This window comes from Gymnogyps californianus, chromosome 5 (genome assembly GCF_018139145.2).
Source record: "Gymnogyps californianus isolate 813 chromosome 5, ASM1813914v2, whole genome shotgun sequence".
In the NCBI taxonomy this organism is placed as follows: Eukaryota; Metazoa; Chordata; class Aves; order Accipitriformes; family Cathartidae; genus Gymnogyps; species Gymnogyps californianus.
Window position 1 is genome coordinate 34611927 of NC_059475.1, and position 17599 is coordinate 34629525.

General features: G+C 38.8%; 1 protein-coding gene across 8 annotated transcripts in view; it reads right to left on the bottom strand.

The window, feature by feature from the left end:
• Positions 1-17599, bottom strand: part of GPHN (gephyrin) — a 310850-nt gene that overhangs the window by 170811 nt on the left and 122440 nt on the right. For all 8 annotated transcript variants that reach the window (XM_050897249.1, XM_050897248.1, XM_050897247.1 and 5 more), the window contains exon 3: positions 13473-13530. In XM_050897249.1, coding sequence (XP_050753206.1) covers positions 13473-13530 — 58 coding nt within the window. The remainder of the gene's footprint in view (positions 1-13472; positions 13531-17599) is intronic.

Sequence of the window (17599 nt, forward strand, 5' to 3'; positions counted from 1 at the left end):
TAACCTATGACAGGCATGGAAATAAAATAACAACTTGACTCGAAACCAAACTTACGGAAACCAAAAGTGTGGGAGAATTCAAAATGCCTCTTAAGAATTATATTATCTATGGAGTGATTAGTATTGAGCAACCTAGACACCAGCTAGTCAGGGCTGGTTTTCATTACTTACTACTGTGATGGTCCCTGAACCAGTAAATCATTTCAATCGTCTAGACTAGAGGTCTCCAAAGTGGGGTGCATGCAGGATGATGACTAACCTGATCTCCTTCTATGACAAGGTGACCCACTTAGTGGATGAGGGAAAGGCTGTGGATGTTGTTTACCTGAACTTCAGCAAAGCCTTTGACACTATTTCCCACAGCATTCTCCTGGAGAAACTGGCTGCTCAAGGCTTGGACGGGCATACTCTTTGCTGGGCAAAAAACTGGCTGGATGGCTGGGCCCAAAGAGTTGTGGTGAATGGAGTTAAATCCAGTTGGAAGCCAGTCACAAGTGGTGTTCCCCAGGGCTCAGTATTGGGGTCTGTTCTGTTTAGTATCTTTATCAGTGATCCTGGATGAGGGGATTGAGCGCACCCTCAGTAAGTTTGCAGATGACACCAAGTTGGGCGGGAGTGTTGACCTGCTTGAGGGTAGGAAGGCTCTACAGAGGGATCTGGACAGGCTGGATTGATGGGCCGAGGCCAATTGTATGAGGTTCAACAAGGCTAAGTGCCAGGTCCTGCACTTGGGTCAAACCAACCCCATGCAACACTACAGGCCTGGGGAAGAGTGGCTGGAAAGCTGCCCAGCAGAAAAGGACCTGGGGGTGTTGGTTGACAGCCAGCTGAATATGAGCCACAAGTGTGCCTAGCTGGCCAAGAAGGCCAATAGCACCCTGGCTTGTATCAGAAATAGTGTGGCCAGCAGGACTAGGGAAGTGATCGTCCCCCTGTACTCGGCACTGGTGAGGCCGCACCTCGAATACTGTGTTCAGTTTTGGGCCCCTCGCTCAAGAAAGACATTGAGGTGCTGAAGCGTGTCCAAAGAAGAGCAACGAAGCTGGTGAAGGGTCTAGAGAACAAGTCCTGTGAGGAGCAGCTGAGGGAACTGGGGTTGTTTAGTCTGGAGAAGAGGAGGCTCAGGGGAGACCTTATCGCTCTCTAAAACTACCTGAAAGGAGGTTGTAGCAAGGTGGGTGTCAGTCTTTTTTTACCAAGTAACAAGTGATAGGATGAGAGGAAACGGCCTCAAGTTGCGCCAGGGGAGGTTTAGATTGGATATTAAGAAAAATTTCTTGACTGAAAGGGTAATCAAGCATTGGAACAGGCTGCCCAGGGAAGTGGTTGAGTCACCATACTTGGAGGTATTTAAAAGATGTGTAGACGTGGCGCTTAGGGACATGGTTTTGTGGTGGACTTGGCAGTGCTAGGTTTACAGTTGGACTCGGTGATCTTAAAGGTCTTTTCCAACCTAAATGATTTTATGATCCACTGGGGTGCAGGGAGAAAATATTAGAATCTACATACATTGGGGGGTGCGTGCTCAAAAGTTTTTTACTGATGGGGTGCACGATCAAAAAGTTTGGAGGCCGCTGGTCTAGACCATCTGGGTTTTTTTAATAGTCTTCCAGCATGGCTGGGCACTCTAGAAGTACTTAGCTCAGACAACAGTGTTGCATTGGTAATGACGGTACTATATTATGAATTTCACATTATTTGTAACCTTGATATATTGTTTTATGAGAATATATGTGCTAGAGGCTGGGGACACGTCTACCATAGCCTGTTAGTTCAAAACAGCAGTGCACTTTTGACAGCTCTCTGCTTACCAGATTTGGTTCATATCGCAAAGTAGTCTTTAAACATATGAATTGGAATCCTTTCAGATAAAACTTATTTGGAAGATGGACTTCAGCAGCACATGTAATCCACTCCAGCTGTTAACAGGCACACAGTTCACAGAATCATACTAGAACTAGTTGGAAGTAAAACATATCAAAGAACATATGATGTGGATGCTGGATCTCCAGCACCAAATGCTTTACTTTATAGATAGATGCGTTTTATTGGTTTGCATGACTTGGTAACATAGACATGGCTCGAGATAAATGTTCAGTTCTTGGTGCTAGGGATGCAGTGGCTAGGGCTAAGGAAGACATTTTTAACTCCACACACTTTGCTCTGATTTTGTTTAGCTAGAAGACACCCATTTGTGGAAGCCTTTAGGACATCAGTTAAGCCAACATTCCAGCTCTGTGCACTGTCAGAGATGAGATGAGCCACTTACTCAACATACTCCATAAAACATAGAATCCACTTAAAACTTTCCATTTTATATCTGTGCTCAGATACAGCTCATCAGCACGAAATCTCGTCTAGATGAATCTTGTGCATCTGATAAAAAAAAGCATCTGAGCAAACAAAATGCCTCTAGCTACATGGTTCAACACATCTGTTAATACTATTTTACACCATTCCCTTATGATATTTCCTTGAAGGAAGTTTTTGGTTTGTTTTCTGTTAAAAACATTTCATGCTTTCTATTCTGTTTTACACAGTGGACCTTACATATGTTAGGGTAACTAATAGGATTAGGGCACCACAAAAAATTTTAATTATCAGAGAAGTTTAATTAGGTGTAATCACACATTGAAGTACTAAGCATCACTCTATTAATACAGTTTGCAAGCTTGCATATCACAGGAAGGCATGTGTAGTCTTTGGTATCTTCCTACTGTGTTTTTCCAATCAAGCCATTAAAACACAACATAAAAAAGCATCCAGATAGAAAACATACTATGAAAGCAAAATAAACTACACTATTTTAGCAGAATTATCTGCAGTCTACCAGTTACAAATCTTTTTCAGAAAAATACAATCTATTGAACCGGTTTCTGATGGAGAGATGACTGCTGTGTTATAACCAGATAAATTTTCAGCTTCAGCAGTTTTAAGTGAATGCTTTCTGCTACTAGGAACTCCTTTTTTTTCCCTTTTTTTTTTTTCCCCTCCTTGCAATCAGTAAATTATCAACCAATAGAAGAAATATAGTCAAAGCTTCAGCACCTGCTTTCAGGCAGTCTTACAATTTGCATAAATTAAGCATGAGAGTTAATTTAAAAAGTGCAGTAGAAATAAGTAAGAATTTTGCTGAAATGCAACCAAATGTGCCACTTGTGGATGTTTCTCTCTCAGTCTCTTTATCTGTTCTTCATATGGAAATGCTTCTATAAATTAGATAATTTTTATAATCTGACTCTAAATCTTTTTCAGCCTTACTGCGTCATTTTTGTGATTAAAAGCGATCAGCCCTTCACACACTATTCTATATGGTGGGGCACCAGGGCTCATACATAACAGAAAAGATTTTGCGCTCTGGTCTTGGTTCCCTTCCTAATAATTCCTCACAGTCCTCCCCCCCCCCCCCCCCCTTCAGTTCCTTCTGAACACTGAGCTAATAGTAACCACCTTAGCACACTTCTCAGACCTCATTCTTGGATCGCAATAGTCAAATTAGAGACCCCTATTTTATATGAAAATTTAGGATTTTTTCACACCTCCCATACACATCACTTAACATTTACCTCTACTGAATTTCATGAGATAGTTTGTCACCCAATCACGCAGTATTTCAATGTCCTTATCTGCAGTTATACTTCATTTCTCTACAAGTAATAATTTTCATAATTCACTAAGACACTACCTGTTAATAGCTGTAGAACCTGAAGGTTTTTTTAAAAAAACCCAACTGATCTCCTTTTTTCCTATATATACAGTACCAGTATTCATCTATTTTGACAATCATAAAAAGAACTTTCAGAAATCTATTTACCACAAGAAAAGATCATACTGTAGATCTCCCTCAAACTCAGTCAAGCCCCTAACCAATTATGACATTATCAGTTATGATAGGACAACGTTAAATTTCCTTCATAGATCTCAAAAAAGAGTCATCAGAATACATTCTTATAGGGTAAATATAAACAAAAAAAAATCTTAATGTAACAGGTCACATGCAAAATGATTAGGGCTTTTAAACAAACTTGATTTACTTATATACTTGCCAAAAGCTATTTGCTGCTTAATGAAGCTGAGCTATGTTTTCTCCTCTCATTCAGGCTAAGTGAGATCCCATCTAAGAACTGACTTTTCCAGTGAGAATGGAAGTCACTGAAAACATTGCCCAGTATACTGGCTCAGATGAAAAGCACAAGAACTGTGTTAGAGCAAGTAAGAAGATGCCCCAAGACCAGACTAGGTTTCAGGTGATGACTGATACAGAGATATGTATTTAGCAAAAATGGAAAATGAAAGAAAGCCAGAAGGAAGTCAGAGAAAATTGGTTACTATTGCCACATAGAGAAGCAGAGATATTTTTTATGCTGGAAAACAACAAGAGATTTAAAATCTCTTGTTGTTTGTTTCTAATGTAGTTAGTGAAGAAAGATTTAATAGACAAACAGGACTGTGGTAATGAAAAATCTGATACACATTGATCTCCCCTCTTAAGGGCAACAGCACTGAGAATGCTTAAATGCTGGGTAACCAGAAAGGTCTGAAAGATCAACAATATACTAGTTTGTCTTGTAAATTAACTTTCAGCTATTTCTCTTTTTTCATCCTACAGAAACTTCTCTCTTTGCAGGAGAACTACAGAACTATTTTGTTTGCTTTGGAAAGTAACTAATAATATTACTGAAATGATTTTATGGCACTTCAACTTAAATGGAAGCACTATCTTCCTGCCCTTCCCTTCCCCATGCTGCAATATTCCATGATCTGCAAAACACAGGGTCAACTTCTTTTGGATGTTCATAAGACCAAATTTCACAATAAAATATAAAATGCATTAGTTTAAATCCTTCTCACATTAGAACAGGAATTAATAACAATGCTTCAGCATCTTCCATATTCAAGACAGCTTGTAAGAGGAAGGTAGCTTGGTGAGGTGGTCTCCTCTGTCATTTCTGGAGCCATATAGTCTCTGAGGCCACAGCCTATGAAACATAAGATGGAAGACAGCAGGAAAACAAGAAGTGATAATTCCTATTTTCATGTGGAAAGTTAGTGAGTATACTTTTTCATCCAGAGCATCTAGGCATTTGATGTCCTTGCCAGGAAAGCAGAGGAGTGCTTGCGATACACTCAGCAGTCCTAATAGTGATCAGAGTTTGATCACTAACAGATGTAAAGAAATTTGGGCCACCCCCAGATACTTGGTAGAGTCTCTTCCCAATCAAAAAAAGTCAATCAGCCTCTTCAGTGCCAGATGCCAAAAAGAGCGGATGCTCAGCTTCCCGTGCCCCGGTTGCTTGGTTTACATCATGCACATCTCTCAAAACAGTACAGAAGCAGCAAGGCAGAGAGGAAAAATGGAGTATGTCTGTATACTGGTAATGGCAGCAACTGCCTGGGCCTAAAAGAAATCCCATCAAATGCCAGGGACCATCCACAAGGGCAGGGCTGAACCCTGTTGTCCAATAATCAGGGAACAGCGATACAGACACTTCGGCCATCTCTCATTTTACATTCTTTTTGTACAGATTTTTTTTTGGTTGAGAGGTCTGTGATTGCAGTGACCATCCATCATCCACAGAAGATGAGAGAAACAGATGAAAAGCCCCTTGAGTGAGTACTCCCTAATGAGTTTCTATACAAAAACTTGAGATAGCAATAGCTATAGCATGGAGAACAGTCATGTCCTTCAAGCAAAAAGAGTTTCAAACCTATCAGAGCAGAAACAGTTCAAGAGTCAAAACCAATATCCACAACAACTACTGGCTTCATAGGTGGGGAAAAAAAAAATCCCACAATAGAAAGGGCATTCTAGTGAAACACTCATATTTCGAGTGTGCCTGGACAGCGGTTCAGGCTTGCACAGCCAGGCTTGGCACCAAAAACCTAGATTCTAAGCCAGAACCCAGTGTAATATAGACTGCGCTTTCCAGAAAAAGGGGAAAAATCAGTTTTAGAAGAAACAAAACTAACCTAAACCAACAAAGGACTAGTGAGAAGAAAAACTGATATAACACAACAGATAATGAAATCACAGTCAACTAGAAGCAATATAATATAATATGATACAATATAATATAAATAATCAGCTGTTGACAAGAACTAAAAGAACGGAACACAAATGCATGGCATGGGGGGAGAAAGAGCTAAGAGTACATTATCAATACTGCAAGGGGTGTAAATCTCTAGCCTAAGTGACTCTATACATGTGCTTATAGCATGAATGCATACACAATTAAAGGAAAGTAATTTTTTGTTTCATACAATGTTTTTCACGATTTTGTCACATCATCTCACACACAAACCTTTCCTTCTCTCCAGCATGGAAACAACAAAAGTCTGTAAGATCATTTAAGGATTAATACAGCAAGTAAAAACTCAAAGTTCTTTCTGTCATCTAAACAATGTAATTTACATTTTTTGTGAGTCATATGTAGCTTGAAAAAGAATACTAATCAGTGATTGAATGTACTAATGCAGGATTTAGAAATTAACTTGGGAAGAAATCTGTGTGTACATCAGGTAAACTTTAATTACAGGGAATTATGACGAGACGTAAAGTTGTTCTAACGTAACACGTCCCACTTCTAAATTGTCCTAGCCGGATTCATGGCCATAAGAAAGTCCTCTTTACGGAAGCCTGAGAACCAAGTAGGAGATCCAAATCTGGAAGTTTATCAGGGATTTCATACACTAAATTGAGATCTCAGAGTAGTGTCTATTTTTTGTTACTGGTTGGGACACTTGCAAATCCTTTTAGAAACCTGTTCCTGGCTGCAGGAGCACAACAAAACTGTCTACTGAAGGGTCAGACTGAGTGCATATTAAGAGAGTTAAAATACAAGTCCTCAGTTTTAGCCAACACACAGTCCAGCATGACTAGCAATCTAATCATGGAAGAACACGTGACCATCACACATTGCCTTTAAATCTTTTTCAACTTATATCTGTAAGCTTTGAAGTCTATGGAGATACTACTTGTTAATACTCATTAGACATTCAATTGATAATACCCTTTTATGTCATGCTACTCAATAAGAGCTCTTGTGCCATGAGTTAGTAATTCTAATCTGAGAGACAGAAGAAGGAAAACATTGGCAGAAAATCTGAGAACCAGAACTGTCCTTCCTGCAAGGTAAACAGTAAAGCTTCTTGGTGCTACATTTCTCAGTAATGGGATTGGTAGGAGTGCATACTTTAAACAGCTTGAGCCTCTTCAAAAAACTCTTATTCTGGAAGGTCACTGCAGGGAAATCTACCTTATGTTTGTGCTGGATCCAAGCAGATACACAGAGCGATAATCTCAGCATTATCACCAAATTGTGATGCCTCCCATCATAAACCTTGGGGAAACTTTTTGTGGAGACCCTCGGCAAATGCTGATACACTTAGCAGATGAACATCAATACAATGATGAAATAAACCAGATCCAGGACTTAAACTCCTATGCAAAACTAGATGACAGTTTTGAACCTCATGAAGTTCAACAAGGCCAAGTGCAAGGTCCTGCATGTGGGTCGGGGCAATCACAAGCACAAATACAGGCTGGGCGATGAGTGGATTGAGAGCAGCCCTGCGGACACTGCAGGGGGTGTTGGTTGACGAGAAGCTCAACATGACCCAGCAATGTGCGCTTGCAGCCCAGAAAGCCAACCATATCCTGGGCTGCATCAAAAGAAGAGTGACCAGCAGGTCGAGGGAGGTGATTCTCCCCCTCTACTCCACTCTTGTGAGACCCCACCTGGAGTACTGCGTCCAGCTCAGGCGCCCCCAGCAAAAGACAGACATGGACCTGTTGGATCGAGTCCAGAGGAGGGCCACAAAGATGATCAGAGGGCTGGAGCGCCTCTCCTATGAGGACAGGCTGAGAGAGTTGGGGTTGTTCAGCCTGGAGAAGAGAAGGCTCCGGGGAGACCTTATAGCAGCCTTCCAGTACCTAAAGGGGGCCTACAGGAAAGATGGGGAGGGACCCTTTATCAGGGAGTGTAGTGATAGGATGAGGGGTAATAGTTTTAAACTGAAAGAGGGTAGATTTAGGTTAGATATTAGGAAGAAGTTCTTCACTGTGAGGGTGGCGAGACACTGGAACAGGTTGCCCAGAGATGTTGTGGATGCCCCATCCCTGGAAGTGTTCAAGGCCAGGTTGGATGGGGCTTTGAGCAACCTGGTCTAGTGGAAGCTGTCCCTGCCCATGGCAGGAGGGTTGGAACTAGATGATCTTTAAGGTCCCTTCCAACCCAAACCTTTCTATGATTCTATGACAGCACATCTCCTTGTTTATGTAATGCATTGTTGATTCTGTAGAAGATGCAAGAAATATTTAAATGCCCTACCGCCCACTGTCAAGATACGAAGCCAGTTTTGTGAAGTCTGAATATTTGAACCACAATTCTGTTCTTATGGACTATCCACCACAGTACCAATGACTACCTTTCTTTCATTCATGGTTTTTTTATCCGAGACTATAAACCAGCACTTGTTGACAAACTGCTACTTATTTTTTTCCACACATTGATAAACATGAAAATGCTTTGAAGGATGAAGGCCAGTGTCTTTTGGCTGCACACAGAGGTTGCATGAGCTTCATCAGCTACTCCTACCAGCATAAAGAACAGATTCTGGCATACAGTATTATGTAGGTATATGACACCACAAGGTCTACAAACCAGATGATCTCTGAGAAAGTCTCTGAATAGACTGATTTTATTTGTAATCATTTCACAGATGCATATTTTTGATGGCAGAGAGTCCAGCTATGCTCTGAAATGCAGCTCACTGATACTGAAATCAGCTTACTTTGTTCATAAGATGTTCCTGAATATGATTGTGTGGAAAAGTTAAGATCTGATGAATTCCTAAGTCATCTGGAGCAACTGACCTCTAAGAAGATACAGTGTTCTCCATTTCCCTTCTGGCTACTTCCCTCTCTCTCACATTTTTTATAATTTTCTACTCTTAGAACTTTATCACTGGATTCTGTTGCCTCACAGACCAAAGACAATGAGAGGAATGTGTTTCAGCTATTCATGAAAAGGATTTTCATATATTAAACTATTAAGTGAACATATACTTCTAAAGAAAAAAAGAGAGCTATCCTATCATTATTCAGGGGAAAAGGTCTGTAGTCTTAAATGTAGCCTTTAATACTTTATGCATATGCGCTTTCATTTAAAGAGCACCTATAGAAGAATTATGGGTGTTCTCTGAGGAGCATAAAGTATATCTCTGTGTGAAAGGGTGGATAATGGAACTAAAAAAAATTCCCATATTCCTCCAGAACTGCTTTACATCTAAATTTACAAAGTTATAACCAGTACTAAGAAAAATTTCTAACAAGATTTCTTAAAATTAACTACCACAGGAGGTAACGATTTAACCGTGTTCTCTACACTGGAGTATCTGTCTCATACCACAAGTATTACAAGAATTAAATAAAATGGCCATGTCTTTCTTGTGCATATTACTTTTATGAATTGAACACCTGCTGCCAAATTAATTTCTGGTCTTGAGATGATGAGATGCATGCATATGCCTACATGAAAAGCATATGGGGAAGCACTTAAAAAAACCCAACAAAACAATTAAATTCCTTTCTGCTGTTGACTTGCAAATCCTAGCAAACCAAGTATTTTTTTAGAAATCTGTTAATGAGTGGTCTTCTCATTCACTGAGTCTTCCTCTAAAATAACAATCCTTCACAACATCGTGTATCTCCTTTGTAATGACAGAATGCTGCAATCAAAAAGAGCATCTCTCATGGTATTATAAACCATAAGATGCTACTGTTGACATATAAAGCTATCTACAGGCACATCACAACAACTTTCCCTCATCGGTAATAGTCATAAATTGCTCTTTCCTCTTGAGGTAAACTCCACATTGTAAATGAAATTGTATTTTGTCATGAATGTCATTAACTAGAAATAAAGAAATGTTGTTTGCTGCTATTCTTTTCCTCTCAAATGCAACTGCTTTAATTTCCAATCAGAAGATGTTCTTCAAAACCAGTGTTGCCTGATATGCTCACCAGTCCCTATGTACATGAAATTATTTGGCTTGGAAGACCTCTCCTTTAGGCACAACATACTACTACAGCGGACGAGGAGCAAGGCTGAAATCTGCCAATGAGTTTTTGCAAGTTTGAAAAGGTGCTTGCTTACTGGATGAATAATTCTGATCAGAATAGAAGTCTAGATGGAAGTTGAAACAGTAACACTTTCTCAGCAATATGCTGTAATTCCGGTATTTACTGTCTTCATCAGTTCCTGCAGTATTTTAAAACCAGCAGGTACTGAAAATGAAGTGCCATTGCTTTAACTGGTGTAGAGAAATGATGGGAATGCAGATGGCAGTACATCCATTTAGGCATTCACTCAGGTTTTCCTCCTCTGAAAGCTTCTCTTATTGAAGCATTGGTCCTGAAGATCCTGTGATAGAAGACATTTCTACCTTCTAGAAAAGTTTTCAGGGGGGAAACCTGTGATGGTATCTTCATATGGTTACCTGTTGAGCACTCTCACTTTGGGAACCTAAGCACCTATGACAAAAATGTAGGGAAGGCAAGTTACAGTACACTCCATTTCAGACTGATACAGATGCTGAGGAACTGTAGTGGTGATTGGTTCCACACAATTCTTCCTAACCTTGGTAAGGTGTATGAGGGTAGTTAGGGTACGTGCTATCACTTTTGCCATAAATACTCCTAATTCATATGCCTATAAGCACGCCAGACACTACTTAATTTTGGTAAGCGGGATGCACTGCTTCAATTATACCCAACACTGACCATATACACTCATTGAAAGAAATAGGCACACGTATGTACAGGCAATATTCTAGATACATAAACCATATATGATCTCACAGTACTTATATATACATAGTAAAATCACACTCACATGCAAGGATAAATATATTCTAAACACTCTAGAATGGCAACATCATAAACACATGTTAAAATTTGCTGAGTATTGCAAGATGGACAAATAAATTCTCATATATATATTATACAGTTTATTTTTTGTATTACTAATAGAAACATGCATTTCATTAATCTTCTAAAGATACTTTTCAACTGGCAGGTATATTAAGACTTATAGAATTTTTCCTCTTCCATAAACTCAGTGATACAGTCTCTGCTTACAATGGTGTACCACCTAAGATGTAATTACATGAATTAACAAAATCAATACATCTGTTTTCCTCATAAATTATTTTGAGCTGTAAAAGAGGTTAATCTACCACCTTCTCTAGAATATATGGAAATGCTGTCAAAGAGACTTCTTATTTGTTTGTCATAGTAATTATTGCTCTCTGCCTGATAAAGTACCATCCTTTGCCATTTAAGCAGTTTACTTTGTAAGGACTATCAGAAAACATGAATATTTGAACTCCTGTGAATATAATTCAGCAATCTGTCAAGTTAAATCATACATTAAAAACAGAGCTATTCTTCTTGCACATTTCACCAAATTAAACTCCTTAATATTTCATGTTTAAATAAGGGAGGGATAGTTGTTAGGCAAAATAACTCTGAACTATTGTGCATGGAAGAAGATTCTGTCCTCTCTAGAAGTAACTTTCCAATAATCTCATGTGCTTTCTCTTTTATTTCCTCCTCTCTTTTTCTACTCAAATCTGCTTGGAGAACCTTTCAGAAGTTAAGACTCCGCCTATATTTACTGCAAGGATACTCAGTCTCCCTGTTTGCCAGCTGCTATTCAAAATACATATATACAAAAGAATACTTTTCCATATTCAATATAGATTTGTCCATTATAATCACCGCTAGTGTGTCTTAGCACCTTCCAGTAGTGCCTTATTTCATTTGAATAACACCTATCGTATTACAGCTTGGGAAGTTCAATCATTTAAGGTGTGAGAGGTGGGCTGACTTCAGTCACAACCTAAAAAACCCATTACCTGAACAAGACAAGACAGCTACCAGAAACAAGTAAAGGAGGTGATTTTTTCCAAACACTTTAAATAGCTCTGACTTAGAACAATACAATCCTCCCTCCACACTTACATGCGTAACCCATCCTTTGTTGTTTCCTAGGATCTCAAGCATTTAAACACTAGCTGAGTAAGAAAGAGCTGAAAAATCAGAACAGGCCTCCTTAGCAGGTGGGGGGGGAAAAAACACATTCCTGTGACTACGGATCTTGCCTAATATAGTAAGTTCCTAAAAATAAAATTACTTCTTATTTCCCAGCATTCCATTTTTCTTTGTTCACTGAACTCAGTTTGCACAATGAAGCCAGAAATATCAGCTTCCTTTTCTCCGTCTTCAACATTAGCAACATGTCAGTGGGTTTGGATTTCTCATATTAAAGGAGAAAGATTATGGTTTAGGGTTTCTGTCATTTTTGGTTTTATAGTTTTGGTGCAGTTCTCTGAGCATCATGAAAACATTACCTAACACTAGTAAGTTTTGAAAATCTTCTTTCTTTCTTTCTAATACCAAAGTCTACACATTGGATCTATCCTAATAAATCATGCTCCTCTTGATAATTCAGGAAAGAGGAGTCCATGAATCTCAGAGAAGAGAAATAAATTTTGATAACTTTGACTGATGCAGATACAGGCAGTCACTGTATTTGCTTAGAGTGGGTTTGATGCTAACTGAGGAGGTGTAATTCCTCACAACTTTACACACTGCGAAGTCATGTCTAGATCAGATGATTATGCAACCACTTCGCTTTACTAGATTTTAAACTACTCTTGACTCCCTTTGCACAGCTGAAAATGAGTATATGTAACAGCACAATGGGTTAAGTAATCACAGTGAGCTAGCAATATGTCAGACTGATTGACTACCAATCAAAGAACCAGCTACACAGACCATGCTACCAGATCTAGGCCAAATTCCCGCCTAGTATCCATCTTTTACTGCACTGAAGAACAAAATTGACACAAATTGCTGCAGTACTTTCCATGAGTGGACTCGGCTAAAGTGAGTTTTGTTACAAAGCGCATTGCATTGGAGGTAAACTTCAGTATTTATTGTTGTCACTCGTCAAAATCAAAGAGCTTTTAATGATTTTGAGTACCAATGACTTCATACTATCCCCTTCTTAAGACAGATAATATTGAAAAAAACCGATGTGCTTTTGATCTCAAAAGCAAAAGGACGCTACATTTGTATTTATTTTTTGTTATGAAAATATAACTCAATGGTCACAGTAGTCCTGCATCTGTCTTCAGGTAACAAAACAGAAATATGTTGAATTACACAAGTTTTTGGCATCAAACAAACCCTACTGAAGTCAACTTAAGCTGAAGGTAAACTGTACTTGTAAAAATAACATGAATTCTATTTTAGATACCTAAATATAGATCTAATAATTTTGCTTTAGACACTTTTTCCCCCCTATGATACACTTCAAAGTAAGAAATAACATGGCTTTTTAATGTAACATTTCTGTAATTCTCCAAGCAAAGAAATTCAGTGTTGAAAGGCAGTAATACTGTACCTTGATTTCTTCTATTTCATCTGGCACTATCTTGTATGCAGATATAGTCCCACCCAACCTGAAATCAGGAGAAGAAAAATATTCTCTGAAATCAGAAGAAAAATGTTCTCAAAATCAGTAACGCAAAGCACAGCATGTTAATGGTGTCATGATTTGTTCCAAAACACAAATATCCCTCCTACCAATTTAGAGGTAAAACCTGTGAAGCCCCAAAACAACAGCAAAAAAACCCCTTTCCTTTCTTTATCCAAAGAAAAATCTTCATGTGATTACCATAAATATTAGAAACAAGGTGTCCTTCACTAGCCTGAAAGATAAGAATTAGGTCAACCAAGCAGAATTACTATCACCAGGATGTTATTCTTTATATTAATGACCATCAGTCATCATATTCTACAAACATTTCTTGTTTGTTGTCTAAGTTACATGGATGAGTTTAAATATTTGAAGCCTGATGTGCTTTGTGCTCAGTATTTCACTAAGCTGCTATACAGTCTTAAATGCATCCAAATGCAATTCTAGAAATTGAAATTTTTTAATTAGACGTGCATGTACAGACCTCACAAACCACACAGACTCTATGGCTTCCATGTTTGAAAAGTCTCTGGAGTTCATGACTGGTAACAAAAAGCGGGTGATGTGCAATAGTTGGCACTGATGCAGAAAAACAGGGGGTTTTGTTCCACATTGAACTTCCTGAACTTACTTGTCTACATCCTGCAAAAGTTTATGGTAAAGAATAGTTCACATACTGAAGATGCACAAATAGCACGTACTATAAGTGGTGGTAAATATTACATTTTCCCCAGAGACATGCAGACATGGCTTCTTTTATTTCATGAAGCAGTATCATTGATAGTGACAATTCAGACCTAAAAATATAACTGCACTAATGACCTCCCTGCTGGCTCTGTACAGCAACACTAGTCATTTTCTGAGTCCTACAGAAATGGAAATCACGTAAGAAACTATTTATTGTAAAGCAGTAGACAGCTATCAAATGTGTATTTGTATTAGCTCCCTATCATTGGAATTTTTCCTTCCAATTGTCAGCATTTCTACACAGATTTATTTCCTTATATTCAATCTTGAAATTGTTACACATACTGTTTACTCAACCTAAAAAGGGGAGAAGAGGGTAACACAGAAAATACATTAAGATTTTCCCCATAAGTCCTGCCTTTCCGTATCTCTACAAGTAAGTCATTCTCAGAAATGAATGGTTTGAAGGCTTTAAACAGAAGATGAAGTCTGCATAGGAAAAGTCAAGTCTGAAGTCCACCACCACTCCAACTAAAATCAACTATGATTTCTGAGGTAGAGACAGGGTCTAGACATTACAGCATTCAAATTCATCATGAACAGTTAAGAATGTAGCAATTGCTCTCTCCTATTTCCCCTGCAACTTCAATTGCTGCTAATCATCAATGCAGTTGAAAGTTGGAGAGAACTGAAACTTTTTTTTGCCAGTGCAAGTGCAAACACAAGCTTTTATTCTTCACTATACCTGACCTTTGTTCAAATGGTGTTTCCCGGGATAGCTACAAGAAATTGGTTTTAACATCTTGACAAAGGATTGCTTCATCATACCGTGACGAGGAACGGTTCAGGATCACTGCATGTTATCATTACACGTGACTAGTCCTATTGCTACTGGAATGAGGTCTGTAAGAAAACATTTTTTATTTAGTTCTTTCAGATCCATTCCTGTCCACACTCTGTGCACTGATTTTGGCTGGGATAGAGTTAATTTTCTTCATAGTAGCTAGTATGGGGCTATGGTTTGCATTTGTGCTGAAAAGAGTGTTGATAATACAGGGATGTTTTCCTTATTGCTGAGCTGTGCTTACACAGAGTCAAGGCCTTTTCTGCCTCTCACACCACCCCACCAGCGAGTGGGCTGGGGGTGCACAAGAAGTCAGGAGGGGACACAGCTGGGACAGCTGACCCCAGCTGACCAAAGGGATATTCCATACCGTATGATGTCATGCTCAGCATATAAAGCTGGAGGAAGAAGAAGGAAGGGGGGACATTCGGAGTGATGGCGTTTGTTCTACCAAGTAACCATTACGTGTGATGGAGCCCTGCTTTCCTGGAGATGGCTGAACACCTGCCTGCTGACGGGAAGTAGTGAATGAATTCCTTGCTTTGCTTTGCTTTGCTTGCATGTGTGGCTTTTGCTTTACCTATTAAACTGTCTTTATCTCAACCCATGAGTTTTCTCACTTTTACCCTTCCGATTCTCTCCCCCATCCCACTGGGGGGGAGTGAGCAAGCGGCTGTGTGGTGCTTAGTTGCCAGCTGGTGTTAAACCACTACACTCTGGCGTACTCAAAAAATAACGTCATCGACTTTCTATCCTCTAGCAGAAGGGGAGGACAGAGCCTCTGCTGACAGCACTCCACCAGTAGGGAATTCCACCTGGCAGATTTCTTTATTGGCCACCCTCAGCACAACTATTAAGCGCTTTCATGGAATACATCAGGAAAAAAGTTTAAAAATCAAAATAATTGACTCAGTAAACTCATCTGGCTTGCTTAAACCATTAACTAGCATCATTTTCTGCAAATACTTCTGCAAAGTTTTGTGTCAAGAATTTAATGTACTCTGAATCTGCCAAGTTGCAGTGCAAATGGTAGCACATTTTAAAGTAAAATGTCAGTTACCACAATTCCACGTTTTTGAAAGAGAAAGGTATATTAAAAGTTATGTTACTGTTTAAATAAACAATCTCTCACCTATATCTCCAGCTTACCATATCTATCTTCATACATTTTCAATCCTACACTGACATCTTTAGCTTGAAAATTCAGACTACATACATAAATAATAACAAATTTGAAACTGAAAGAGAACCAGAGACACATAAATATACAATTCTATAAATGCCTCAGAGCCAAAATGAAGTTTTTAAGGAAGTCTATACTTTCTTCATTTCAGAACATTAGATTTCACTCCATCTTATAACTCCTGGAAGACAGATCCACCACAACAGATTGCCAGTTAAATCTGGTGCTATAGAGGACATAATAAAGACATTTGACTTTGTGTATAAAGTTTGGTTTGAGTTTCACAGAACTTCAAAGGCATCACACACACTGGGAGGATCCAGTTAACACAGCCTGAACTCTTCTACTGGTCATAAATAGAATTTTTGTTTTTACTGTATAATAATGTATCTGAGAAAAAAGGATTTAAGCTGCCTATTTGGCAGCCTGTGAGTAGTGAACAATAACATATAAATAAAATTTAGAAACAGTCTGCTTTTTTTCCGGCAAAACGTCTTGATTAGCTTCAATGTCACACACAAAATATTATGCCATACAATTCACTCGCCAAACGAATTTAAGAGGCAGAACCAGTTGTGAAACATGCTGAATACTCTTCACTCAAAAATCATAAATCCCAGTTCATTCCAACCTTACGGTCAATACTCTGAAAAGCAATTTGAAAGTGCTTAGTTTGGTGTTACCAAATCACTATTACAAATCTCCCACAGTTAGGTAAGTCCACAGTGTAAGGGACTACACAATGTCACACACACACGCACACAAGTTACTGAGAAAAACGAAAACATTGTGATGAATGGTAAGAAAGAACAGCAAAATCAAGGCAAACTGAAAATCAATGCATTAATTGATATGTCCAACTTAAGGAAAACTTTGTATTTCGAGTATTTCTCTGAATTCCATTTAAGTGTCACTACCAATTGCGACCTGTCTGGAAGTTTGCTTGTTATTTTGCAAATCCTTGATTTGATCACTGACACCTGAAAGAACAAAGACCAATTACACGCAGGCGATTTCAGCTACAGGATGATACAGAGTCTGTGACAAAGGACTTGCACATGGCATATGTTTTTTCATTTTCTTGGGAGCAATCTCTCTCTGCAGGTTGGTTTTGTTAGGACATTTTACACTAACTTTTTTGATCACAGCGTTTCAAGAAGCAATTACACTGCCATCAGAAAAGCAAAGGACTAGCTAGCATGAGTACACATTAACTACTAAGGGCTTTGTACACTAGAATATGATGCAGCAAAGAACATGTTAGAAGGGCCAGAATTCAGTTCACCAGGGACCCAATTTTTGTGCAGATTCACTCTTCATCTTTCACACATTTTAGTT